The sequence below is a fragment of the Parus major genome, chromosome 6 (assembly GCF_001522545.3).
Source record: "Parus major isolate Abel chromosome 6, Parus_major1.1, whole genome shotgun sequence".
Lineage (NCBI taxonomy): Eukaryota > Metazoa > Chordata > Aves > Passeriformes > Paridae > Parus > Parus major.
This window is the reverse complement of record NC_031775.1, coordinates 19,823,632-19,850,748: the sequence shown is the minus strand read 5'-3', so window position 1 is coordinate 19,850,748 and position 27,117 is coordinate 19,823,632. Positions and strand designations below refer to the sequence as shown.

Below are 27,117 nucleotides of genomic sequence, written 5' to 3'. Positions count from 1 at the left end.
TTGTTTACTGGAGAATGAAGGTGGGGAAGCTGAGGTTATGAATCAATTGGCACTGCATCCATCCCTTGGACCTTCTAAGATGAAGAACAGCTCTTTGTCATGGTCAATGCTTAATCCTCATTGGATCTCACCCATATCAGTCCTACATTGTACCACCAAGGTTAGCAGGAAAGATCCTCCTGAAGGACATTCAGTTTGGTCTCCATGGATTTCTTTGTAAGATTCACTTAATTGCCATGCAACCTAAATGAGGTTAAGACCATATACCTCACAGTGGGTTTTCTGAGGATTAATTTCCCCATTTTACAGAATCACAGAATGCTCTGAGCTGGAAGGGACCCAGAAGGATCATTGAGTCTAACTCTTCAGTGAGTGGCCCATACAGGGACAGAAGCCACAACCTTGGTGTTATTAGCACCAGACTCGGACCAACTCTGCCAATCTCAGTGGCTGTTACAGAAGAATTATGATTTCTAGGATAAAATAAACAATAAAGGTAAAACAGACTTATTTTAAGCTAGAATCAACATCCCTGAACTATACCCCTCACAGACTTACTTGATTTGTTTAGCATTTTTGTAGCGAATAAAAATTACAATAGGGTAGATATGAACACTGTGGAGCCGTTCGATGGCATGAGGAGCGATGTCAAGCAGACAATGACAATCCTAAGATCAAACGTAAATGCAAAACACTCATTCAGTTAAAGAGCACAAGCACACATGCAAATCCCCCATTTCTTCCCCTAATTAAATCATAGCAACCCAACAGAATTTTGCCATACGTGTAGCATTTTGGGACTACTGAGTAATTTGTACCCAAAGGATTTATAACAAAAGACGGAAGATGATAAACTGCAAGAAATTGCATTCATAGTACCAAAAGATACCATGCATTGATAGAAAAAAAAGGTACTTGAAGAACTAATGAAATGAAAACTCAGAGTGAAATATATGCAATACATTTTTTCAAAGTTTAAATATTCCTATTAATTTTCTCTTTCAGAAATCATAAGCAAACACAAGCACTAATAGGACTTTCCATGTGGTTTGATTGAAACCTGTAAGCAATGAACAGACTTGAGGTAACATCTGTCTCCAGGATTATATAGTTATATTCTATATGACTGCCTTAAATGGAATAGGTAGAAAATTAAATCTTTTTTTTTGCAGGGGGTACAGTATGGAACTTAAGAAAATTATTTCTACTTTATTTAGGAATACTGTATAAGAATATGTACATTTCTAGTTTCTATAAAGGTGAGCTCATTTTAAACAGTCACATGCAAAAGTAAGGTAAGTTTTATTTAGCATCCTGGGGAACAGTTCTCTGAATGTCTTAAAGGATGACACTGTTAACATAATTTCCATCACCCAACACAAGTATGTAAATTGTGGCAAGAACTACAGCATTAAATTTGACTCACCTTTTCTGTTATCTCTTTTATTGAAGCTACAGTTGTCACATCGAAGTGTCCACTCCTCCGTTTGTAATCGATAAACAGACAATCCTTCACACCTCGTTCAATGGCTTGCTGGGAAGCTTTCATAACCTCTGTTGCATAGAAGAGATCCCCTTTCATTACTACTCCTTAGGCACAGAACAAGGCTAAGAAGACAATGGCTGCAAATTCAGATTCTTGGGGTGTTATCCATCTTTGTGTCACCGTTTTGTGAATTTATACAGATGTTGCTATCATGTACTCTAAAGCATGAATAAGCTAGCTATATTTGCATACTTACCAAGAGGACATCTGCAAAATTTCCCAGGGGATTCTTTGACCAGCATGTCTTTCACAGCATCAAGTAAAGGTCCTAGAATAAGGACAGGCCTAGGGGAGGTACAGTCCACTTTCTGGACACGCTGATAAGCCAAACTTGCAGAATCTACATACACAGAAGATATTTAGTTGTAAAAGCATACTTTTCTTAGCATTCCTCAAATAAGCAGAAGCATCCTCTTAGGAATTATGAGAAGACCTTCTCTGCAAGGGCAAAGGGCCCTTGACAAATACAAAATATGGTCAGTCATTATTTTTCCACTTGACAGCTGAAACTAGACAATTTTTTAATTCAACCTATTGTTCAATTAAAAAAAAATTAAACTCCTCACCTTTCCTAATCACCTCTAAAAGTGCAAACAATACACAATATTTGATATCTCTGGCTTGATTTGTTGAGCTATTGCAAGGAAGTAAGCATTGTAACCAATATGATTTTTCTAAAGGAGTGAAGAAATAAAAGCGAAGATTTTAAGTGGTGCACAGGATTTCTGTCTAGACTAAGCAACCTGGACAGAAATTAAATAGTTGAAAGGAAGATCAAAACCATGCATCAAAAAGAGTCTCCCTCTCCAAATGAAATAGTAATGGTAATAGGTGTAGGAAGAAATTATGAAAATATTATTTTGAAACACACCGGTTTGTAACTTAATACAAAACAAAGTTGTTATTAGAGGTAATGATCACTATTTGTATTCAGAGCAATTAGAGAGCAACATCATTTCTTGTGCTGTGCTGCACCTGATTAAAAACAAAAGAGAAGCAAAGGCAAAGCCTTCCCAAGTATAACAGAGATACTTGCCATCCAAGAAAGGAATTGAGTCTGTACTGATTGTATCTAGAGCCAATAAATCTTTTCCATCTTTGGAACCACTTCTCTTATGTTTATGTTTTCTTCTGAAGAATGACCTCCTTGCTGCTGCTGACAAAGTCTTAGACGAACTATTTTCATCTTTAGCCTCCGACATGCTGTGTCTCCTGTAGAATTCCTGATCCATCCTAGAATAAAGCAGACAAAAAGGCTGGTATTTAAAGTTAAATTTTTAAAATTTTTTGACAGTATCACAGCTGGTGATGCTGTGCCTGATGCACCCCAGGACATTGTCACTTCTAGTTTACTATTTCGCAGCATTAAACTTGATAGAGCAATATTTAATTCAATGTATGTTAAAATATGCCATCCCTAAAAAAGACAAATCTAAGAACTACTATCTCCCAGAAAGAACAGAAGCAAACAAGTCTTTTATACCACATCACACTCATCAGTCACTATTTTAAAGACAAACACTTTTCAAAGATGAATACTGTAGCTGAGGTTACTTACATATATTTACTGGGAATCTGTCCTCTTTCCAGCTTCTGAGCATTCTCATCCAGCTGCCAAGCCATCCAGCAACCAAAATTTCCCTGTGGTAGAGTGTCATCTACATATAAAATGTCATCTTTCTTAAAGCTTAAATCCTGTTCCATCTCTGCCACACGGTCATAAAGTGCTCTGGAAAGGAAGGCAAACAGGCTCTGCAACGGGTCTCCATCAACTCAAGGGAAGAACACACCTTTTCTGAAAAATGTTAGCAGATCAGTGGCATTCTCTACATCTCAGGAACACATGAGTGAAAAGTGAAGACTTGCTATACTAGACTGTGTACTCGCTCTCAGAGAATAGCCGGATAAATTCATCAATTTCAACTTAAAAAAGCATGGAAAAATTTGTGTTCTCTCATATGATGGTCAGCATATTATCCTAACAGCCTTATGCTGCCATTACCAATCATACTCAAGTACCTGATGTAGAATCCATCTCCAGGAAGCTCTTTTATCTTATTAAACTCTTCTATTCTGTATTGAGTCTTTATTTTGATGTTTTCTCCAGGCTTCAGCATTTCAAGATAAGCTTCCTCAGCTGTTTTATTTCGCATGTCAATGGACCCATACTGCGAAACACAAAAATAAACCTTCAGATGTGAAATTGTATTTTAACAAGCAATAGAATTAGGTTAGTTTGTAAAACATGCAAAATGAGCTTGCTTTTCTCACTTGCAGGTTTTATATATGTCTTGTCACTTAACAATAGAGTTTGCACCTTAAGAAAGTCTAGCAGGAGACTAAGACATTACAGTGGAAAACAAGTGCAAACAGCAGACAAGTACTGTGAGAAAGCACCTCTAGAAAGTTTTCCAAGTGTAATCTGAGAATCATAAAATTCACACTGAAAAAAGTTATTATTGTTAGGGATAGCAAGTGGTCTGAAGGAAGTCAAACATGATTACAAAGCAAAATCTGGATACTAGAAGTTCAATGGAAGAGTCTCAGTGCTCACTTGTATCTGAAAAGCTCATAAAGATGTGTGTTTATCACCTTAACAGTCTTGACAAGTAGATAAATATTCTCATTTCAGATACAGAAAGCAGAGTCAAAGACACAATATATGGTTTTCCCTAAACTCTCTTTACTATTTCACAGTGGTAAAAATCAATGTTTTTCTCCCTTTTACAATACCTTTCATATCCTTGCCTTTCTCCTACATATAGCAACTGGATTCAAAGCTTCCCATTTAGATGAAGGGAGCAGGTGTTAGTAATTACAGGTATGTAAAATATCTATATTTGAGTCCTTCAAACTTTGGGGCATCTTGTGCTATCAACATTCACAGTTCTCCAGGTTCAAATCATCCAGCTCCTCATGTGCTGTAGCTAAAGTGCAAGACTGCTTCCTGAACATTCTTACCCAGGCTTTGTGGCAAGAGCTCAACACTCACAGAACATTCCACACTGTGGGACAGCACAGCACTTGGCACCTCCCTCTTTATACCATCCCAGCCATTTGTCAGTACACTGCAGATATTTCTGAAGTGCTTACCTCAAGTATCATGTCACCCAAGACTAGTCCATCAGGTCCTTTTGCTGGGCTGTCATCATCGACATCCGAGACAAATATTCCATACAGATTTCCACCACATATCTGGATCCCAAGATCGACTTGGGATTTTTTAACAACAACAATTCTAGGTTCAGGGGTCCTTTTGTTTGTGTCCACAGGGCCCCTTTTGACAGAAAGAAATAACATGCATACTAGAATTGAAAAACTTGCTGTGCATAAAGTCAGCTTGCCATCTGAAGAATATATATTTATATAAATTTTATTCAGAATAGGTCACCTACAGACAAAGTCTTAAATGACAAGCATCACCTTTCCAACTAAACCAATCTTGCAGGAAACTTCCTTCACTCCTTGCAGACTTGATGTTTTAGAAACAGTCTGAAAACTGTTTTTCAGATCCTGGGGTCCCCTGATCTGCTGACTTATTTCATTCAGACTCAGCATTCATAGAAGTACACTTCCTTTTTTCATACCCTTCATACCCACCCTGACCATTTATTTTCCTTTAAGACAGAAGTTTCACTCTCTACCTTAAGGAATTCCGGGGACTGGTAGTTGGAGTGGTTTGTTTGGATGGGGGTGTCATTGTTCCTTCATCCTGTTCACTCACAGTGTCGATTACGGAATGATTGTCAGGCGTTGCAGCTCCGCTGCCTTGAGGGGTGGAATGATTACTCACAGGTTCCAAGCGAGAACTATGACAGGGAAAAACACAGAAGAAAAGACTGGTGGGTTAATGCCAAATATCTTCCACTCAAAATTTTTAATTTGGCTTTAAGTCATTTTTAGAGTAAGGGAGATGAAACACAAATCCTCTAACTCAAATGGGCATACCAAAAAACATGTTCATCTTAAGTCTATGAGAAAGACAAAGCTGTTTTAAAGTGTGATCATGCATCAAAATAGGATGGGTAATTTCACCAGGTCATATGGTTCTATATTTAAAATTGGAAATTCAGATTTTGGAAAAAAATTTTAAAAATATTTAAAAATAAAAAATATATGTTAAAATGTTATCATCCTAGAAGAAGTCATCTTTGATTCTAGCTTAATATATTTAGTGTATTTAGTTTAGTATATTTAGGGATTATGCCCAAATAGAAGAGAATATTAATATATATATATATATAAAAATATATATATAAAATATATATATATATAAAAATATATATATAAAATATATATATATATATAAAAAAAATATATATATATAAAAATATATAGATGCAGCAAGCATTCTTCTTCTGACAAACACATATTCACACATTACTTTTCAAAGCAATCACACTTAACAGCACACATGTGCTCATGTTTGCAAACATATTAAGTGTATAGAAGTTAGCTACTAGCTAAACAGTTGTGTGGACAGGAGAGCTGTCTTTTTCCAGGTCTAGCCAGCCTTACCTCGACCGTGAGTGATTGCCAAGCTGATACATGTGTGGGTTGTACTGAGCCAGAATAGTGATGGTGTCGCACTGCTGCCCAATGATTAGTCGAGCCTGTTGCTCTGTAGCATTTCTCAAATTTATTCCATTAAACTATGGAAAAATTACACAAAAAAATTGTCAAGTTTTCAAATGGAAGCTAGCAAGCTCATTCTTTCAGTGTCCTAATTAGTGTGATGTCTAAATGCTCACTTATTCCCAATGGAGAAAATAGGAGAATGAAAATGTTTCCATATAGTGAATTCTAGGGTTTACTTCCTTGGAAGGGATCAGCATAATTTTTCAAGTATTTTGTAACCTGACAAGGAGTTTAACAATATTTTCACTGTTGAAAGACGTATGTATTCTGAGCTGTGCTATGAATATCACTGATTAAATATAGGTTGGTTCAGACCAACAATATAAGAAAATTCAGAATTGATAGGAAAATTCAGAATTAAAGATAAATTCAGATCTATTCAGGTCTATTTTAGTATCAGAAACACACTGTGTAACAGGTGTTTTAACATGATGTTACATTTACAAAGCAGCTCTGTACTTTACAAAATGCTATTCCATGTGTTTATCTAACACAGTAGGCACAAACATCATTGAGCCTACATGAGTAATTTTTTAACCTGTTATCTTAGTTAAGAATATGGCACAGCAACAACAGCATGAAACTTGGTAAAAGCCAGCTGCTTGAAAATATACTCTCCTCACCAGACAGAGTATGGGATTGGGACTATTCTAAGTACTGAAACGAACTAGTTTAAAATTTAATTGTACCTATTTATATAGGTACAATTAAACAGGATGCAGATATACCATCTATATATACATACTCCAGATATACAATTATGGAATATTACAATAGAGGGTACTCTGTTACATCTCACAGTGCACAAGGTTTCACAACATAGTCTTTTTGGGGAAAGCAGTTATGACTGCAGTCTGAAACTGATTTATTAAACCTTAGCAATAGTAAACAATTACCTCCAGTAACTGATCACCATATTCAAGGCCAGCTTGATGGGCAATGCTCCCACCTGTTACTTTAGAAACAAATATTCCACCATTTTCTCCGCTCACAATGGAAATCCCAAGCGGCTCAGAGCCCTTCTGCACTTTCACATGGCGTGGCTCTTCCATGTAGGGCCTTTTAAAGAGATAGTTAAAACTGAGTTGGGAAAAACTGCACTTGAACCATCACAAAATCAAAGTTTCATGCAGTATTTATGCCTGTCTGAACAGTAACAATAAAATAGCTTTGAACAGTTACTTTAAAAACCCCACTAATTGTCAATGGTCTTAAATGCATTCCTTTAACACCATGCAATGTACAGTGGCAGAAGTAAATGTACACCAGGTACATGACTGCTCCAAAAATGATGGTAAATATGAATTATAAATAGAATGGTCATGAAGTTGATAGGAAAGAAGCTTCTAGACTCATATTATATGAAAGTAATTGAACCACTGTATATAATATGTCATTGCCAAACCATATTCCAGAAGGGTATGTTACAAATACAAATGCTGGGAGTCTTCATGGCCAGTGAAAATAAACATAATGAATACCAAAGCGGTAAACCAAAGGACAACAAAGCACAAATATAATATTTGATATTTGTATGCTGGAAAACACAAATTAGTAATGAAAACTAAGCAGTTGCAAACTCAAGCCATTAAGACAGCAGTTTGCATGGTAGCATTACAATTACCATGCAAATTCTCCTCAGGGCAATTATCCAAACGTAAAAAAAGCACAAAGTGCGCAATACTGCTCGAGAAGGACAACCTTAGATCAGGCCAACCTCAAACTCCTTAGTGATGAGAACCTAGGCCTAGGAGCAACAGGGATTCTCAGAAAAGACCTATTACGGAACAGATATCTGAAAGATGTAGAAGATTTGAGAAGACAAGAACACTTAGAACAGGACAAACAGTAGTATGACACTAGTAAGTATAACAAGAAAAAGGCATATACAGAAGAAAACCCTGATCCATTCCCCTTTCCTCCCCCCACATTTGGGATGTATCCACCTGTACACATGGGGCTGGTCCATTCATAATGTGTATAAACAAACAGTAGCCTTCTAAAAAGTCCTGGTTTTCATCACTATAAACTTAAGAATGTCTACACAGCAAGAGGCATCACCAGGTGTTAACAGTTGAGCTCACTGTGAATGAAACAGCTTGGGCACCTGGTGTGATGTATTTTTTATTTTAATACCATTATACTGCATTTGATATGCACTAATTTGAATGTTTTCTTTCCTAACATTTCATTATGTCATACAGATGTTCCCTAAACTGCACTAAATGCTTAAACTATTTTATTGTGCTGTTCAGAGACCTGAAGTTAACTGGACTTCACTCACAACCACTGAAGTGAGTAAGGCTGAGGAAGGGTATCTTTGGGAAAAGCAGGATTTGGGGCTGGGGACAGAGGGAAGGGGACATTGTTTCACAACTATGCATATTGCCAGTCTTTGAATTGATCCTTTTGGTGGCCTTCTGCAGCAGGAGGAATAATAGTTTGCCAGCTTATTAATGCATATGAGATAAAAACTGTTGGCTGCTGACATGAAGGCAAGCCTGGAACTCAGCCATCTCACATCACTCTTAGAGGTAACGCCCTCTGCAACTGCTTACCAGTGTAATGAACCTATTCCTGATGCTCACATTTTTTGCATGTAACCTAATTAACTAAATTGTGATAACTTGCAGAAAACATTATTTTATCACTCACTTATGAGCGTGTAAGCAATATTATATGAAGTTTCTTCATATCACAAAATTTACCAAGGTATATTTCCGCATTAAAAACTAAAACTGCATTTTTCAGAGCTTTTTTTATTGTACCTTTCTGCCTTTTCATCTACCACGACCATTTTTAATTTGTTTCATATTAGAGTAAGAAAGAATGAAACCTATACAAAGCACACAGGATCCTATCTGAGAATTCTAGTAAATACAGAATGACAGATAACTATGCCTGTAGAGAAAATCAGTAATAAAGTAAAAAAGAATGATAACATTAAAAAGGTGTTTTATTTGATAAGCAGTTTTATCAAAATCAAGTGAAGCACTTTTCTATAATATTCAGACTGCCTGCCAGAATCACTAGACATGGAGTAGAGAAAAAGTCTTAATTTATGAGTTCTTTTAATTTTCATTTAAATTAAAATAAACATAACAAACAGAAACAACAAATTTTTATTCATCTATGTAATTATTAATTTTATCTGAGGAAAGGCCAAGTTAATTATTTGTATTTTGTGGGAAACAGAAAGTTTATAAAATCCTCCAAAATTTAAACATTTCCTAGGATAGATTAAAGTAGCTACTTTCTTAAACTGAGAACTGTTTAATAGTTTGTTTTGCTTTAAAAGCCCATAACCAAACCTTAGAATTATACTCTTTTTAGAAAGTCAGTTCAGACTATGATTTACACATAAGCACAGAAAGAGTGATGGGGCTGGAATCTGGATGTACTTCAATAACATGATCAGCATTAACAAAAATTGTTATTTCCCAGAGATCAGAACATGTATCTTGTGCTCAAAGACACAAAGGTAGAGACTGCCAAAACCCCAGCTTGCTCAGCTGAACACTCACATCATTAGTCATGTGAAAGAGAAAAGACACTCTGACTTGGAATTTGCAAGTGACAATCAGAGGAACATTTATACGAGAACACGAGCTGAGTACATGCAGTACAAGTGTCACACTGAAGTAAGAAAGAATGTAAATTCACAAAAACCTCTTTACATTTCCTTTCAAAAATAACACTGTTCATTGTATACAAGACATTCTATAATTGCTACAATAACTTAGTCACAAATTCTTCAAACAAGACAGAAGTTTCATGTAACATTTTATGAACAACTTTTTATTACTACCAGAAAAGTTAGAATACAGAATATCCTCATAATTTTATCATTCACATTTTTGTGGTCGGTTTTTTACATAAATTAAGCATACAAGGGGGTCTTGAAGTGGACATAAATGTAATCAACACATCAGAGCTCCTTTACACTGCCAGAATGGCATTTAGCTGCCTTATTGGAAATAAAAGTGTGATTCAAATTTGTGTCTTACTGTTCTATGCTTTGAATTTGTGTAAACCTTTTCATATATTCAGTCTAGCCAAATCATGATAAAATGAAAACAGATGTCTGAGACTGATACTATAAGCAATGTGTCTTTGAAATATTCATGATGAGATACAAAGTCATTAAACACAAAGCACGTGTTTTTAAGAAAGCTATCACATTAGATTCAAATTCTGCAAGCAGCTACATATACACTGAATGCTATTTCTAGCAGTGGTCCAGGTACAGCCAAAGGGATCAGTCAGAGCAGTAAAATTGCATCTGTACATGTTCTGTACTGTTTGCAATAAAATTGCATCTGTACATTCCTCCACAGTTATGTGCTCAATTTTTTATTTTAATTTTATTTTATTTTAATTTTTAATTTTAATTTTTTATCTGGTTATATGGAATCAAGGCACAGTGGTTGGAGCACATATTCTGCAATGCTAAGGCACCTGATATTTAGCTATCAGATGTTACTAGGTCTAAATTTTGTCTAGATTTCCAGAGTACAGAACAAGGCTTTCAAAAAGAAGCATGTGAGGTAGCTGAACTTTAAGGGTATATTCAAATTTAGACTGCTCTTACTTGGTGTAACCACTAGTCTGACATGGAAGAAACAAAACCTTAATGAAATCACTTAATTCTTAAAATCCACAAAAAGATCTCTTACATACTTTCTAAAGAAAAAACATTCAGTAACAGGACCTGAGATGTACCTCTGCACCTACATATTTTTCATTTAAATTAAATGTTCACATTACTTCAACCTAATAAAATAGAAACACAAAAAATTTCCTCAGACCATTTTTATTAAAAACAAAAAATGTGGGGACCTTACCTATCTTTTCTACGCTCTCCAACAGACACAGGGCTAATGGAAATCCTAGGTAATGTAGCAAGGGAGTTCTGAGACTGGCTGCTGGTGAAGGAAGACGTTTCCAAGTTAAGAGGTGACTGTGGAGGAGTTATCAAGCTGGGACTGCTACATTCTGATTGTGACAAGGAGCCTAGGAAAAGTCAACAGTTGAGTTTTAGTATCCTGCATCTGTCATAGCTGGCAGATGTACCCAGACACAGTGAAAGACACCACACCCATCTGAGACCAGAAGGAGGATTGTTCAATATCTATTAGTCATGTAAGGGCCTTAGGAAGACCAGGTAACTCATTTCAGACAGTGCAAACTTACTGTCCTCAGTGACTCTGAGTTAAATCCACCCTCTCTAAGTGTGCAAACAACTACTGCCATTTTCAACAGGAGACAAGGTTACAGACAAGCTACACCATGAGCATGTCTGAAAAGCACGTTAAAGAAAAATAAGTCAGGATAGAAGCAAAATAAAAATCTAATATATAGGTTTGTTTTCAAATAAAATATTTATGTGCAGGCCTTCCCTTTATATAGGAGGTATATTATGCAACACCTGAAAAAAATAACAGAAGCCAATCACGAATCCTACACACAGAGACAGGAAAGCTCTAAAATTTCAAACAAGCTTGACATGTTTAGTTTGCATCTTTACTCTGGTTGTACCCTTCCTAAGTAATCTACAGAACAAATGCCCTGACACAGTTTGCTTCCTCTGAAAAGCTAGAGAAAATAAACCTCAAATTATTAATCACATATGAAAGCTATTCTTCAGAACTGTATTTGCCCAGTTAGGATAAGCAGAGCACACAATACATTAAGGCTGCAGAACATCTGAGTGATGATGGCAGTGAAGAGTTGCTGATTGCTGTCAGCAAACTCCTGATTCTACAGCACTCCAACTACTGCCTGTCTTTAAATATCTTCCGCTAAGCAATTTTGAGTGAAGTACTGAAATATTTTCACTGCATTTCAAAGTAAAAGTTACAATCCATGATACAACAGTACACAAATAATATACCTAAAGAATGAAAAAAAAAATACAAGTCAGCTCACTGTTAAAATTTTCAAGGCATCATTCTACAAGAAACAACAATTGTAAAACATACAGCAATGCTTATTCTTACTTTTGTCTGCACTTTTACTCAGTGTGCCAGTACTTGAGCCAACTATCTGAAAAAACAACTTTCACTAGAAATTTTCTTTTTTTTTTAACGTTTCTCTGGCAAAATGCAGATTTTGTAACCTTATCAAAATTGTCCTACTTAGACTGTGGCACAACCAGATTTAACAACTGCAAGGGCTTTGATTTGGTTATACTCAAAAAGTATGACTAAAATTACTTATTAAATAATTCACCTCTGTCAGAGCCCATCATGGACCTTGGATATCTTGGTGTTAAAGGGATCTTAATTCGTTCTGTTCTGTATTGCAAGTTACTTGAAGAACCTATTTTTAAAACAAGGAAAAATTAAAAAGACAGAAATAAAAGCAACCGCAATTAACAAAAAAAGTATGTTTAGACTTCTTAAATGACCATTAAAGTGGCCTCTAAATGATCAAGGCCAAAGCCTTCATGATTACCCCCATAATTGTGAATATCATAATTATAGCAAATTATCTTGAGTAAACAGTCAGTATAAAGAGAAGACAATGCAGCTACACAGTAAACATGCACTGTTCACTCTTGAATGAAAAAATATTTTTAGTATTTTCCAACAAAATCATACTTTACTCCAAGTCCAGGCAAGAACCTAACATCTCTGTTCACTAAAAATCCATGGGACTTTGCAAAGGGCATTTAAAATATTCTGATTACATTCTGCTTGGATGAATACATCATCACTGATACTGGCTGCAAACTGTTATGCCCCTTTATCCTGTGCTTATAAAGCTACCATGCTCTACTTGATCTTTGACGGAACACAGGAACACAAACACATAAAACCCCCAGTTATTACATAACTTAAAATTTAAATAAATCTAAAATGTTAAAACATCACTGCTACAAAGCATGAATTTGCTTTGGTATCATTAGGCTAGGCATAAAAACATATTTACATGTCGATCGACTAAATGTAAGCATAATTTATTTTCCAAGAATACAGTTTACATTTGGCCATTAATCATCTTTTTGTTCAGGAGTTCTTTTCTTTCTTCTCACCAGCTCACTGAACCTCAACCTTTGGCCCTGCTCCCCATCTCTCTAAGGATACTTTTAAAGAGTAACAGGCATGGAAAGGAGAATCCCTCACACACACAGATCATTTCGAAGAGGCTGTAAAGAACAAATTAAACACAGCAACTTCCAGGGAACACCTTTAGTCATAAACCCACAAGAAATGCAACAAAGGAACACCAGAAGCATTTAGGCTTTGCCAGCCATGACAATCCTGTAACATGGGTGCTTAAGGAGTTTCCCATTTATAATTTCCTCCAATATACAGGAGTCCCACAGGAAATAAATCAGAAAAGCTGGTTACCAAGTCTGGCACTAGACGGCAACGAATTTGAGCCATGAGATGCTCTTGTACGTGAATTTTCAGAGTAGTCATTGGAGTGTTTATGACTTAGGTCCAAACTCAGGCGACCTTGATGCTGGGAACTACATCAAAAGAAAAGCAGAATAGGGCAACAGTTAGAACTGGGCAAAGAACCTGAGCAAACAGAAACTGGCCAACAAAAAGTTTTGGTTAGCCCATGTGCTGAATGAAATGAATGCTTCTCTCATTTCCACTTCCTCATTGTCCCATCATTTTATAAATTATTAGAAGCTAGAAGAAAAATAGCCTTGAAGCACTATAAAAAAGGAGAAAGCTTTGTTTGTTTTGGCAATGACAGAAAAAAGAGATTAGAAATCAGTTAATTAAAAAAAATAATTTCTTTGTCAGTATCAGTCAGTGGGCCAGAGGAAAACCTAATCCATCAGTTACTGAAAGACATGAAAGCAACTAGCACATGATTTATATGCAATAAGGTTTTGAGACCCCTGGATCAAAATAACACACAACTGTAGCATGTTTCACCCTACACTCTACAAAAACTAATAGAAACAATTTTATCCTAATGAAAACCAAATTTTAGGGAGATATAAATGTTAAAACACCTGGGATGCAGATGCTGATGACATATTTGGCTGGCAACTGATGGGCAATTGCTGGTGTGAACTCTATGGCTCCAGGCAGTATAGATTGGATTTCTCATCACAGCAGTCACTGCAGGACATGGTGCTAAGCTTCTTGGTACTGTTCCTGCTTCAGATGATAAAAGTATATTCTTATCAACATTATTAGCATATAAAGTCCAGATTTAAAATATACTTGAATATTTATAATTATGTATTTTAACACTTCCATGTATGATATATAAAAATATTAGTATACAAATACATTATTAAGCACCATATGACGCCTTTTTGATAATACATGCATGTTTAAAATCTTGTTTATAATTCTGTAATGAGTCAGTAATAAAGTGGATTATGTTACCAAAAATGAAGCCATTCACAGCATATGATTTTAATATGAGCTAGTAAATAAAAGATTTTCTGTTTTAAAGTACAGAAATTTTTTAACCACAAATGAAAATTCTGCATTTAGTCATTCAACCAGCATGCAAAATTTTATTTGGCACTTGAACTGACTGCAGCTATAATTATTTTGGTTCCTCTCTTCTCAAAGAGAGAATTCTCTCTCTTCCTTCTCTCTCAGTGTCCCACTTCTAGTGTGACTTTAAATTAAAATATTTATTTCTGAAACTTATTACTCAAGCTGCTTTTTCAAGTATATTCATCCTTTAGTACTAAACCAAAGTCTATCTTAAAATTTCCTCTTAAATGAGTTGGTAGCATAGAACACATAGAAAAATCTAGTTCTCATTTCAAGACATAGACTCATGTTGTCTAATACAGTCTAAAGCAGCTTTGACTTGCCTCAGTTATTGTGAAAAAGTATCATGCAAAGATAAAAGTTAACTACAAAGTTAGAAATAATACTTTTTATTTTTTTTTTCTACTGCCATTAAGAGAGAAAGTGAGATAAAAGAAATCAAAGAATAGCAAAAACTTCTTGGTCTGAGCTACTCTCGTGCATGTCTTTTCAGTAGACTGGGGCACCATTCCTTGAAGCTGTCCATTGTTCTGGGTACACAAATCATTACCTTCACGTTCTCCAGTAAGAATAAAATCTTCCATAACTTCTAGAACTTACAGGAATTTGGGACTTTACAAGAAGAGAGGATAAACTCATAAAAATCAATATAATCTGATTCAAAATTTAAGATTAATATACAACTGCTGAAAACTGAAATCTAAAACAAGACACTAAAGACGGAGCAATCTATCTGACAACACATTTCCCAAATGCTTCCTGACTATTTCAAATTAACTAGCATACAATATCTTAATTATCTCCCTAAGCACACCATTTAGTCTGTGCCAATTCAAAACCTGCTAGCATGAACTTCAATACCAAGAACTGTTCGATCAACTGAGACAAAATGCTGGTTTCTGTTCCACCTGATTATACTGATATATGTTGAGCTTCTTGTGAGTTCCCTCTTCAGTATCTTAGTATCTCAAACACACTCACATTTAACCTTTCACTTAGATTAAGAACACAGCCAATTTGGGCACTCAATGTCAGATACCCCAAATGTTTCCAACAGGTAGAACTTAATATGTTTCACTTCCTGAATATCAGATTTTTCCCTTGGAAGAATTTCAGAAATGAAGCAGCTAAAACCTGGGATACCTCCATTTACTTTAAAAAATACTGAAAATATTTTCCTCCTCAAGGACAGGCTACACCTTTTTCCACACTAATGTATTGAGAATTTCTCTGCACAGAAACTGATGAAACACAAATCCTTCAGCCAGAAGTTGCTCAGCTTCCTTACTGATTCTTAAACAGGATTCATTCTTTACAGTCCAAAAGCTGAGCACACCATGTTCAAACAACAACAGACCATGGAAATGGGTTTTGTGAGCTGTGTTTAACACCACTAATCCCCAATATTGTCCAATGTGGACTAGTGCCTTGGGGCATTCCTAGAAAGCAGTTTGGAGTTCTGTCACTCACCTGCTGACATGCTGCCAGGGTATAAGGCAGCAGGCACAAAGCCATCGCTGTGCCTGGCAGAACGTTTTGGGGAATATGGTGCCCATTCCTGTAGCTCTGGAGACAGATGCTCCTCACTAGCTGGAGCATATTTCTGCACCTACAAGAACACAGAAATTTGATTACAGGAAATTGGTGATTCAAAAGAGTAAATCAGTCAAACTGTGGAACAATAAGCAACATCAAACTGCCAAGTATCTGTTCCAGAATGTGCCACCACAGTGCTTCTTACACATTTGTCTTTCAATGATGTCCTTTATATCATTCTTCCTTCATCCTACATTGTTACTATTTTTTATTATTTGTAAACTTCTTAGGCCAATATTTGCAATTTAACTGATACCTTTTATCAATGAAACACCCAGGATATAGTTACATTTGTTCTTTAAAATAAGGCTTTCACAGGGTATTTCAGCTGCTATTGTCACAAGTGTTTGCTATAGAAAATATGGCTAAAGAGACAAAGCATTTTCCTCTAACCTGCATTTTCAGATACATGTGGAGTAACCTCTCTTCAACAAGCAAGTAAGGTTTTAGAACCTCACAACTGCTGTTCTGTATATAACAAGTAGACACTGGTGAGATAAGAACATGAGAATAGCTCAGACATTGACAGTGATGCAGGAGAGCTGTGAGTGCAGGGCTCAGCACATGGCGTTCACACATTTGAAATGTACAGCACAAAATATGTGACTGATGCACATTAAAAAGTGAAAAATAATTATTGAAAATGTACTTACAGATTTCATGATAGCAGCACTTTAATTAAATTAAGAGTTACTGAGAGTACAAAGACTCTAAAAGGCAGAGGTGCCTTCTTAGAACCAGTACTTGACAATTTTCATATCTGTACTAATAATTGTTCCACCTACTATTCAGGAATTACAGCGCACCTGAATGTATCAACTTATCAAAGTACACAAAATTAACTGTGTATATAGATATCTAAGTAAAATGGCAACAGCCAATATGGCTACAAATTAAATACACTGTGTTTTGCTATCACAAATACTACTTCAGGAGTGAATGCATGCAGACCGGGCACTACTGCCACAACAGCCTGATGTAGTTGCAAAGGACAAGGACAGTTCCACCATAAAAAAAATGTTCAGAGTGACTGATGTCCCCATTTTGAGGCACAACATCGCTTGTTCTCCCTAGCCAACAACTTCAGAGTTACAAAGCTCTGCCTATTTTCTGGGTGGACAGGGGAAAGAGAAGAGAAATAAAAAAGAATCACAGAGCCTAGTTTTAATTTAATCCTGGAAACAAAAATTAACTAATACATAAAGTAACCTTAGAAAAACAAAACAAAAGAAAAGTCATTGTAAATCTATTATATCATTTTCTTTACTGCAAACCAACACCTACTTGCCACCTGTAACACAGCTTGGGCAGCACGTTGAAGCAACAGCAATGTGTCCCCATATATCCTTTGGTCTCCTCAACAGTGAGTACCAAAACCACCCACTCTGTTCCAGCTAACAAATCTCCTGGGCATAAGTTCCCACCTACATGTGTCCTTGTTCCAACTGGCAATTCTTTACTCATTTCTCACTGTACAAATATTACTACAATTATAACCAGGGTGGTGCATATGCTCATGACAATGCACTACAATGAAGAATGGAACTCTCAGTACTAATGGATCAACCTGACATTCTATATAAAGCAAACACCCCCTATTCCAATGTGTTCAATATCTTGTTGCTATATACATGCTAAAATATGACATTGGAATATGCCCCCCTTCACTTCTTGCAGTGCAGCTCTTATGACCTTTCTCTTAGCCATACTGCTCCTCAGACCAAATCTGCTGATTATAGCTACAAAATTAAACTCCTGTGCTTTTCTGTCATTTGTTGTGCTGGTTTTGGCTGGGACAGAGTTAATGTTCTTCATAGGAGCTAGTATGGACTATGGTTTTTTGAGTGTGCTGGAAGCAATGCTGATAGAAAGTTATGTTTTAATTTTTGCTGAGCAGTGCTTACACAGAGGCCTAAAGCTCTCCATAACTATTTTTCCCAAAAAATTTTTGGGAATGCATAAGGAATGGAAGCAGAAAAAACAAAATGGGAGCAGACCAAAAAAAAGAAAAAAAAGGCATAAAAGCCTGCCAGTTGTTCTCTTACTCCAGCATTTTTGCAGGATATGGCTCTAATCCTGCACTACTTCCAATTCAGCTCTGCCATCTCTATTGCTTCTAAAACTCTCTGAACAGGGTGGGATTATCTCCAGGTATAAACAAGTAAGGGAAAAGAATATGAAAATCAAGTCATTACGATGTAATTATATTTAAAAAAATAACACTTCTATAAGTTTTGGTTTTCAGTTGGAAAATTCAAACAAAACAAAACCAAAACTCTATCTGCTCTCTATCAGAGCAAATCTGAGGCAGTGGACTTGAAATAACACTATTGATTGTGTCAATTGTGTCACTTTATATAATGCACCCATCTAAATAGGTCCTTCCTAGAGCACAAAGTTTTCTTCTGTCCACTCTGTCAAGATATGATCCACCATCTTCTCAGAAGGATTGTTTATTCTAACAAACTACATGCTGATTTTGAACTTGCATCTTATTCTAATAAACAGCTCACCTTTATAGTGTGAACACCCTTTTAGATAAGATGCACAGAATTATTTTGACACATAGAAAGACTTAAAAAGCCAACACTATGGGTGGTACATCTTCTTCCATTAAATTGTACAGTGACCTGGACAACCAATCTGATTTTTGTGAAATTTCAGAGACCCTATTTTCAGTTTTTCTAAAGCTGATGCTTTGCATTTTTATTTATGTCTTTTCAGGTTGTCAAAAACATACAAGAGCCCAGATGTTCCAACAAGCAGCTTTAAAACCCAGGTATGGAAGTTAAGTAGAACACTATCTTTCTGTTTGGTGGCCACTACTTCCTGTTAAATGCTGGAACTCCACATATTGGTTTTGTATTTTGTGATACTGCCAAGTGCCAACTGATCCCAACTTCGGAGGACCTGAATTCTGAGGATGGGCTATGCTTCTCCTGCTCTGGTATGTAACTGGGCACCCAAAATCACACTGCTAATACACTTCAAGGTTTCTAGTTTTGTGCTTCAATATACCAAGCTTCTACCTGAAGTGCAGGATTAGGAATGGGCACAGGGGTCATTTTATGTCTCAGAGCAGGAGCCGATTTTGGCCGCGGTCTTTTAATCTCTGGCTCTTCAACTCTCTGAAAGCCAATGTCATCTTCACAGGATTTCCTTGAAGATAGGTGAGTGCAGTCAATTCCCTCCTCCCGATAATAATGCCCAGCGTTCCTGCTGCGCCCCTTGAGAGTAGCAGAGTCCTGTTTAAGTGCCAAGGAAACTGGAGCTTGGGCAGTGGCTGGGCTGGTGGGTGGTGATCCTGTTGTCACCGTGGTCTCTGATGCAGAGCTTGCCTGCTGTTTATGTTTAAATTTGATGGAGTCACTTCTCTTAGGAGGAGTTGGAGGAGTTGAAGCCACTTCAGCTTTTGATGGCTGAGGTGAATGGCCTGTCACCTGATTAGGGGAAAGGTAGTCCAGTTTTGGAGGAGTTGGTGGCCTTTTGAAAGTATCAGGGTCAAAGATAGATTTCCTTTGTTTTGGCTTTTTATACACAGAGAACTTTTCTGCTTCTGTTGCTGAGATATTAACCATGACTTTTGGCCAGGTACCACCACTATGCTTAGTTCCATGTCCTTTGTCAAATGCTGTCTCAACCACCATACAGTCAGTTCCTGTAGGTTCATAAGGCAGCCTCCTGTTGTCCAAGTCAACAGCCCCATAGCTTTGGTCCCCGTATGTCTCTGGGCTGAAGGAGCTGAGACTGTGTTCTGAGTTACTGTGGCAACTGTGCACCGTGTTCCTCCGAGAGTCTACTCGTAATGTGTTACTAGGGAAAGGTTTGTGATCGCAAAATGAAGTGCTGCCCTGATCTCCCTGGTCCTTCTTGCCATCCATGATGTCTGGATTAAAAATATCGGTCTGGGTTGAGCTGTTGAGTTTCAGATTTCTTTTATTTTGTGCTTGTATCTCTGATGCATGAACTCTACAGTTTGGTATTTTTTCTGAATCCTTCAAATTTTCAAATATATTCTGACCACTCCAAGATGAACTCTGAGGAAAAACCTAAAATAAAAACCACACGTGATCACCTTATTATTGTGTCTCATTTCTGTTTAGTATGAGTCATATCCTAGCCTCCTTGATTTATCTATACCTGAATATACACTTAATAATCTCACAATTCAAATCACAGAACATCAGATGAAATGAAGCTAGAAAAATTCTTGTAACATTTTCAGAACAATTCCAAAAGGGCAATCCCACATGGTGGCAGAAGTACTCAAGTGTAAGTGAAGGGACATGCATTCTACTTCTGCCTCTGACAAGTGATGCCAAAAAGATAGCTTTCATTGCCCATTTCCCCTCAAACATTTCATCTTCTTACTTTCTTAAAACCTCAAGCTCTCTAGATCTGAAATCACAACTCAAAACCCATGACAGGCCCAGAACAATGGGATTCTAAACTAAAAAAGCAAAAGAGAATAAATATAGATAGAAATAGATAAAATAAATAAATAGAAATAAGCCTGAAAATCAAAGCCTTGTACTTAATCTTCATGATAGCAAGAGTTCAGTTTTCTGCACAACTCTCTCCTGACTAAAATCTAACTTTCTTCAGCCAGCAGGCAGTTTATCTTTCATGTACAAAAGTGCTGTAGCTCTGAAGCAAAACCCAAGAAGCATCAAGCAATTGTGATAGCATTCATTTCATCTGATCAGCAAACAAATGGGAAAGAAGACAGTAAGTTAGTCTCATATCCTACTAGATGGCACAAGAGCCTTACTTTGGAAATAACTGTTGAAGAAGTGTACCACCAGAGAAATGCATCCAGATGGTTGTCTTTTTCTTATTTTGATATACTAATTTTTTTTCCATATACTCCTCCTCCTCAAACAACTAGAATAATTCTGCATAAGTCCAAGAGAATTCTGCAAATTTAGCTTCTGCTACTCACCTTCATGAGTGACAAAGTAAGGGAATCCCTACAGTTTCGTAGCAGAGCTTCACATTCAGTAAGCGATTTATTATCTAGTGCAATGCCATTGATCTGCAGACAAAAGAAACCACAACAGACATCTGTAAATCAAGGGTAACAGGTAGGGAGGATTTAAGGTAGATTCTCTCTGAGACAGGGAAAACACCAGTCTACACATGTGTACGTGACTGAAGTCTGGCTGATGCTTGTGCATTTTCAAGAGTGGAGAATGGAAAACTCCCAAGTCCAAACTGCAGCTCCTGCAGGACACAGGGTAACGCCAGCAGCTCACTCCCCCCACTGTGCAGCTGTACCAGCAGTGCACAAAGCACACCCATCCCTGGCTGCAGACACACCCAGGGACACACTCCTTCCCCAGAGCAGATGACAGCTGTGGAGCCAACAGTTACAAGACAAGGAACCTCTCATCCAATGAAGCCATGCCTTTTTGGAACTGACCATTCCTAGTCAATATAAGAATCACAGATATCATTAAATATATGTTTATATATACAAATTCCAAGTGTGAAGAATAAGCTAATGCTTCTGACAAAAATTCTCATATGAACTCAGGAAATAAGCTGCACATTATATCCATTGCTTAGTATACAAAAACATTAATTTGGAATAAATATTCAGTGAGTTTACAAAAAGAACTTAACATTGCAAAAGTGAAAAATTAATTGGAATGGTTGGCATCTTAAAGAGTAGCATCAATGATAACACTTCAAAATAAATAAAAATTTAAAAAGGCAAATGCATTTTTAAGACTTACAGCAATTATTCTATCTCCTACAGTAAGGGAACCTTCTTTGGCAGCTGGGCTTCCAGGCACAACAGCAGCAACAAATACACCATTTTCTAGACTGACCCCACTATCTGAAATACACAGAAAATAATTTGATTCAATTCAAATATATATGAATGCTCAAATGTACTTCTGATATATGCTCAAATATATTATTGCTCAAATGGCATGTCTGACCTGCCTGCACAAGAAAGAAATATGACTACCAATCCAGCTGAATTTCAGTTTCTGTAAACCTTTTCAAAGAAATAACAAGACAGGGAAAACAAGGATTTTGAATATCCCAAAAATTAATATAATCACACGAAGATGGGGTTTAACAGACTTGCTTACACTCCCATGACCATTTCAAACAGGCAGTTAAAGAGACAATTATTTAAGAAAAAAAAAATCAACTAAAACCCACCCAAGGACAAAAGGAAAACTTGTACTTACAAGATAAAGCTATTATCAATAACAGCATTCTTGGTTTGCTTAAAAAAAAATTAATGAAAACTCCTCTCTAGGAGGCCATTAACACGTAAATGTGATTTAAGCAAAGGCCCAGAGAACATGCACCTTTATGTCAAGCCTTACTTGGCTAAACAAACATGTGTCATTTACAGCCACCCTTTATAGTCATTACCTTTATGTCCAGAAACATTGATGTGAAGAGGAGTTATCACTCGCCCACCTAAAGACTTCCTTCGTCGAACCACCATATTAATAACACCTCCTCCATTTAGAACAGCTTTTATAACTTGCTTTTTATCCTTATTGGTAAGATCCACATCATTTATCTTCAGCAGCCAATCATTCACTCTGGTAGATACACAGAATTAGGAAGGTCAGTTATAAGCACACTTTGCTGGACACAGCACATGAATAACATTCCATGAAAAGGCATGCAACAGAGCTGATCTCAATTTCATCCTTCATTACCTGGAGTTATCCGTTCCTGAAAAAGCTTTAAATAGCAGCTAAATGAAAACCAGGACTGCTAGTCTGCACTTCACTAGGAAAAGTATATCCTCAAATCACTACTTCTTGTTTAAAAGCAATGCTTTGTACTGAGAAGAGTTACTAAAAAGCTATCAACACCAAGAACAGCAGATGTTCCAAACGATCCCTTGTTCTACTCTCCTTATCTCTTGCCCTCCCTCAATAACATACCCTCACATCTTTCCCAAAATTTAAATAAATAGATCAAGGTTTGAAGAGATAATAATGGAGTAAATAGGGCACAGTGCAACAAAAGAACATTTCAAATTCTTTGAGTTTTAAGTGCTGAGTCAAACAGTGTTTAATTTCTGTAATGCTTTCAGGCATTGGTCTTCTCAGTGTGATTTCCTAACCAACATTAATAATACACACATGGCAAATGATAAAGAAAAAATAACTCCAAAAAATGAAAGTAACAAAGACAATGTCCAATATGCTCATATTTAGTTTATTATGATCAAAAAACCAACAGGTATCTTCCAAAGTCAAAGCCTACCTTAACCGACCATCAGCAATACTTCCTTTGTCTACTTTGGTAACGAAGATCCCGCAGTCTCCAGGGAGGTATGGCTCATTCACACCTTCTGCCACATCAAAACCAAGGGCTTTCAAGTCCATATCATCCTAGTAAATATTGGTAACAAATGATTCCACTGCACTGGCAAACAGTGTTTGTTAGCAAGAGGCATTACTGCATGTTTGCACTATGTACTTGTATTTACAGGGTTCCTGCCTCAGGTAAGTTTGTATTTTTTTGATATGTAAATATATAAACTCCCATTTCTATTAGTCTTCTGGCATTACAATGATCCTTCTCTCTCAGATTAAGGCTTAAATAATACAAATGGGGAACTTCACCAAAGAGAAACAAAAGCAGCTGAGCATGTGAAAAAGCCCATTCAGACCCTTATAACCCAATTCAAGGTACAATGTTGGTTGTGTAATGACAAAACAAGATCATGTCTCCCAAGAAAGGGGAAAAAACAATTGCCAAGGTAAGGAAACAGCATTGGGTCTTAGTGGTGAACTCATACAGACCTCTGTGGTATGACTAGAGACCAGAAGTAAACAGGAAAGACAGCTCTAACATTATGGGGAACAATTTCTAAATACAGATTTAGAGGTGATATTCTACCAAGCCTGACCCAAACCAGACCATTCTTGATGTGAAAAGCGACAAAAGTCTTTAAGAGATCATCCATTGAATAAAACATGGAATTTTAATGTAGTGCTTGCTTTGGTAAATTATAAGGTCACTGTAAGGAAAAAAACTGATCCAAAAAATAGTAAATTGGTATCAACTGACCACAAATTGATTTATTATTGCTATTTGCACTGTTAAATAATACACTCCTAAAAATTAGAGAACTCTACTTGAAGCTGTCCACCGGATCAACCATCTCAGCATGCTAAAGGGTAATCATACTTGAAATTTAAATCCAACATGAAAAAAATTAGTGTCTAAAGCAGATTGTGAGTACAGTTCAAGTTTCCTTCTCAAAATCAGAAGAACATAATGTCTTCAGGGAGTACAAAAGATGCCTCATAAAAGCTGAGGATAAAACATGCAAAAAGATCAAAATTTACCAGAAAATAAATTGAGCTAAAGCTGACAAAATTATATTAAAATCCTTATGATTCTTCCAAATGTCCTGTGTAAGAAAACAATTTCATAGGGAAGAGCATGAGTCTGCCATAAAGTAGGGAACAAGTAAAGATCACAGTATCATTACACAGCATCAGAATTGAAAAGTGAGTATCATTTCTCTCAGTTTTGAGCTGAGGGATTACTTATAACACAAGTTTAATCAGACAGGTGAAGATTAAGCAAAAATAAAAGGACTGAAGTATATACAACTACAATCTTGCAATTTCCTGCAATTCAAGTGCTGGTTGGTCAGCAAAGATTTTTCCCATATTTGATCAAGGTTGGCACAATATTATTACTATAATTTGACAGTAGCAAGTGTAGTCCCTATGCTTAGAAAACAGAAACACATTCAAATGACAAAGTGCACATATATGATCTGTGATGCAGACATGTAGAGCAATCTTTGGAGCAAAGAAAAATTCAATAACTGCACATGAATGGAAAATTCATCAGGCTGCAATGTTGTTTATAATAGGCTTATCATATGCTAGATGTGCTAATTAAATTAACAGACAATGGAAAAGCAAAATTTTTAGTTTTCAGTTAAAACAGAGGAGATGGCAAGGAACAAAACTGATGGAGTTGATCAGAAGTGCTGAAAAAGCTTGGTGAAAGGGGAATTATTATTCCAGAAAGAATTTACAGATGGTGATTCTGTTGGATCAACATTGGTACTCAGTTCATATTTTCATTATGTATTTCAAAATATAATAATGCTAAATAATATTTTTGTGTCAAAAAAGGAACATATTAGTGATTTTGTAGGGATGCACTGTCAGAACACAGATTGGAAGAGCATAAAAAAAGATGGCCCCTGAATACTGCAGTAAAATAAAAGGGATTTAATTTGACAGTATTTAATCACTAGAGGTTGTCATTCAGAAATGACAAAAAAATCCTGGTATATACAGAAGCTGTTATAAAAGAATCACAATCTGGAAGACTACCTGTGTATTTTATGTGTTAAAAAAAGTTCCCATTAACAATGGGATGTACCAACCAAACATTTCATATAGAAGAGCATACAAGAATTACATACATTGCAGCAAATTAAAAATTTTAGAATACAATGAAACGAAGTGAAATTATATGGAGAAAAATACTAGTAAGATAATGAGAGGAAGGAGTGGTTATCTGGATTGCTAAACTTAAGAACTTTACTTAATATGCCGAAATAGAAAAGGGATTTAATTTTCTCTAGAGACAAGCAAGAGATTAGCATCTCCTTTCATCCCAGATTTTCAAACTGATCAGTAATGTTGCCCTAAAATACATGTTCACCATGAATAAGTACTTTTAATACTTTAAAATTTCAAACTAGCAGATCTGAGCAAAAGTAGGAGAAATAGCTTGGTGTAAAACATTAACTATTTTATGTATAGATTTTAAAATACGGGCCTCTAATATCACTGTTTATTTCACATTTTAAGTTTTTTCTGCCTTAGCACTGCAGTGAATCACAAACTTAAAGACCACTATACTCCATGGACCTGGGTAACCTGCAATATTAGATGCAGAACCTATTTCTATTTATGAAGGATATGAAGAAAATTATAAAGCTTGTATATAACAACTTGGTTTTACTAACTACTTTCATGTTGCTGTAACTTCACTTGGTGCTTTTATGTGCACCTACACAGTTCCTTGCCAAACAATAAAGAATTAAAAAGACGAAAATCATATTTTTAATCTTACTTAGTATTTAAAGACTATAATTAGCTTCAGAGTTATCCAATACACAAGACAATGCAGTGTGTGATTTTACTTACTCTGTCTTTTTCAAATTCTACCACTTCTGTTTCCCATTCCAGAGAATCTGTATCTATGGCTGAGTCATGGGAACTATGGGCCATCAATTGACGAAATCTGGCCTCCTTCTCCAATTGATTTTCCATCTTTTCTCTAGGCAAAGAAAATTATTACTTGCAGACACAGACAACCCCCTTTTAAATAAACTGAAAAATAATGTTATGACTGTGATAGATATTACATTTGGTTTTCTAAATCAAAAATCCAAGCTGTGTTGAAAATTTTCTTCAGCTTCTGTCCTTTTGGTATTATTGGTCTGCTATCAAATTGACTTTCCATTTTTATATATTGTCTTAACATAATCTCACATTTTTTGCAATATTTTTACATGGCTAACTGCACAACTAGGTTTCTCACATCTTCTAAAATGCATTTAATTTACCCTCAGATGATCTCTATCAGTATGTAGGGCATGATAAATACCAATGGCAAAACCTCTCCCATAAACCAGTGAGTAAACAGCTGAGAGAAATTGAGCTGCAGTTAATATGATTTCAGTGAAAGGATCCCAATACTGCTTAAGTGCATCTCCACAGCACAAAGCTTACCCTGAGTCTCATTAATAAGATAAAACTGATACTGTCCAGCATAATAATTTCCATGATAACTAAAAATATAGGCAATGCTTCCACACACGATAACATG

General features: G+C 36.2%; 1 protein-coding gene across 3 annotated transcripts in view; it reads right to left on the bottom strand.

Annotated features, from left to right (window-relative positions):
- The window catches only part of DLG5 (discs large MAGUK scaffold protein 5), a 96,424-nt gene that overhangs the window by 5,532 nt on the left and 63,775 nt on the right, over positions 1-27,117 (bottom strand). The window contains exons 11-31 of one of the 3 annotated variants that reach the window (XM_015633423.1): positions 26,433-26,565; positions 23,509-23,636; positions 22,657-22,832; positions 21,999-22,102; positions 21,203-21,295; positions 19,290-20,309; positions 16,135-16,273; positions 14,163-14,310; positions 13,540-13,661; positions 12,416-12,505; positions 11,029-11,197; positions 7,081-7,243; positions 6,065-6,198; positions 5,191-5,355; positions 4,640-4,823; positions 3,566-3,714; positions 3,105-3,275; positions 2,583-2,779; positions 1,743-1,886; positions 1,427-1,554; positions 559-668 (exon numbers count right to left, since the gene is read on the bottom strand). In XM_015633423.1, coding sequence (XP_015488909.1) covers positions 559-668; positions 1,427-1,554; positions 1,743-1,886; positions 2,583-2,779; positions 3,105-3,275; positions 3,566-3,714; positions 4,640-4,823; positions 5,191-5,355; positions 6,065-6,198; positions 7,081-7,243; positions 11,029-11,197; positions 12,416-12,505; positions 13,540-13,661; positions 14,163-14,310; positions 16,135-16,273; positions 19,290-20,309; positions 21,203-21,295; positions 21,999-22,102; positions 22,657-22,832; positions 23,509-23,636; positions 26,433-26,565 — 3,867 coding nt within the window. Of the gene's footprint in view, positions 1-558; positions 669-1,426; positions 1,555-1,742; positions 1,887-2,582; positions 2,780-3,104; positions 3,276-3,565; positions 3,715-4,639; positions 4,824-5,190; positions 5,356-6,064; positions 6,199-7,080; positions 7,244-7,901; positions 7,980-11,028; positions 11,198-12,415; positions 12,506-13,539; positions 13,662-14,162; positions 14,311-16,134; positions 16,274-19,289; positions 20,310-21,202; positions 21,296-21,998; positions 22,103-22,656; positions 22,833-23,508; positions 23,637-26,432; positions 26,566-27,117 lie in introns of all 3 variants that reach the window. The other 2 variants (XM_015633424.1, XM_015633425.1) reach the window with 2 other exon arrangements.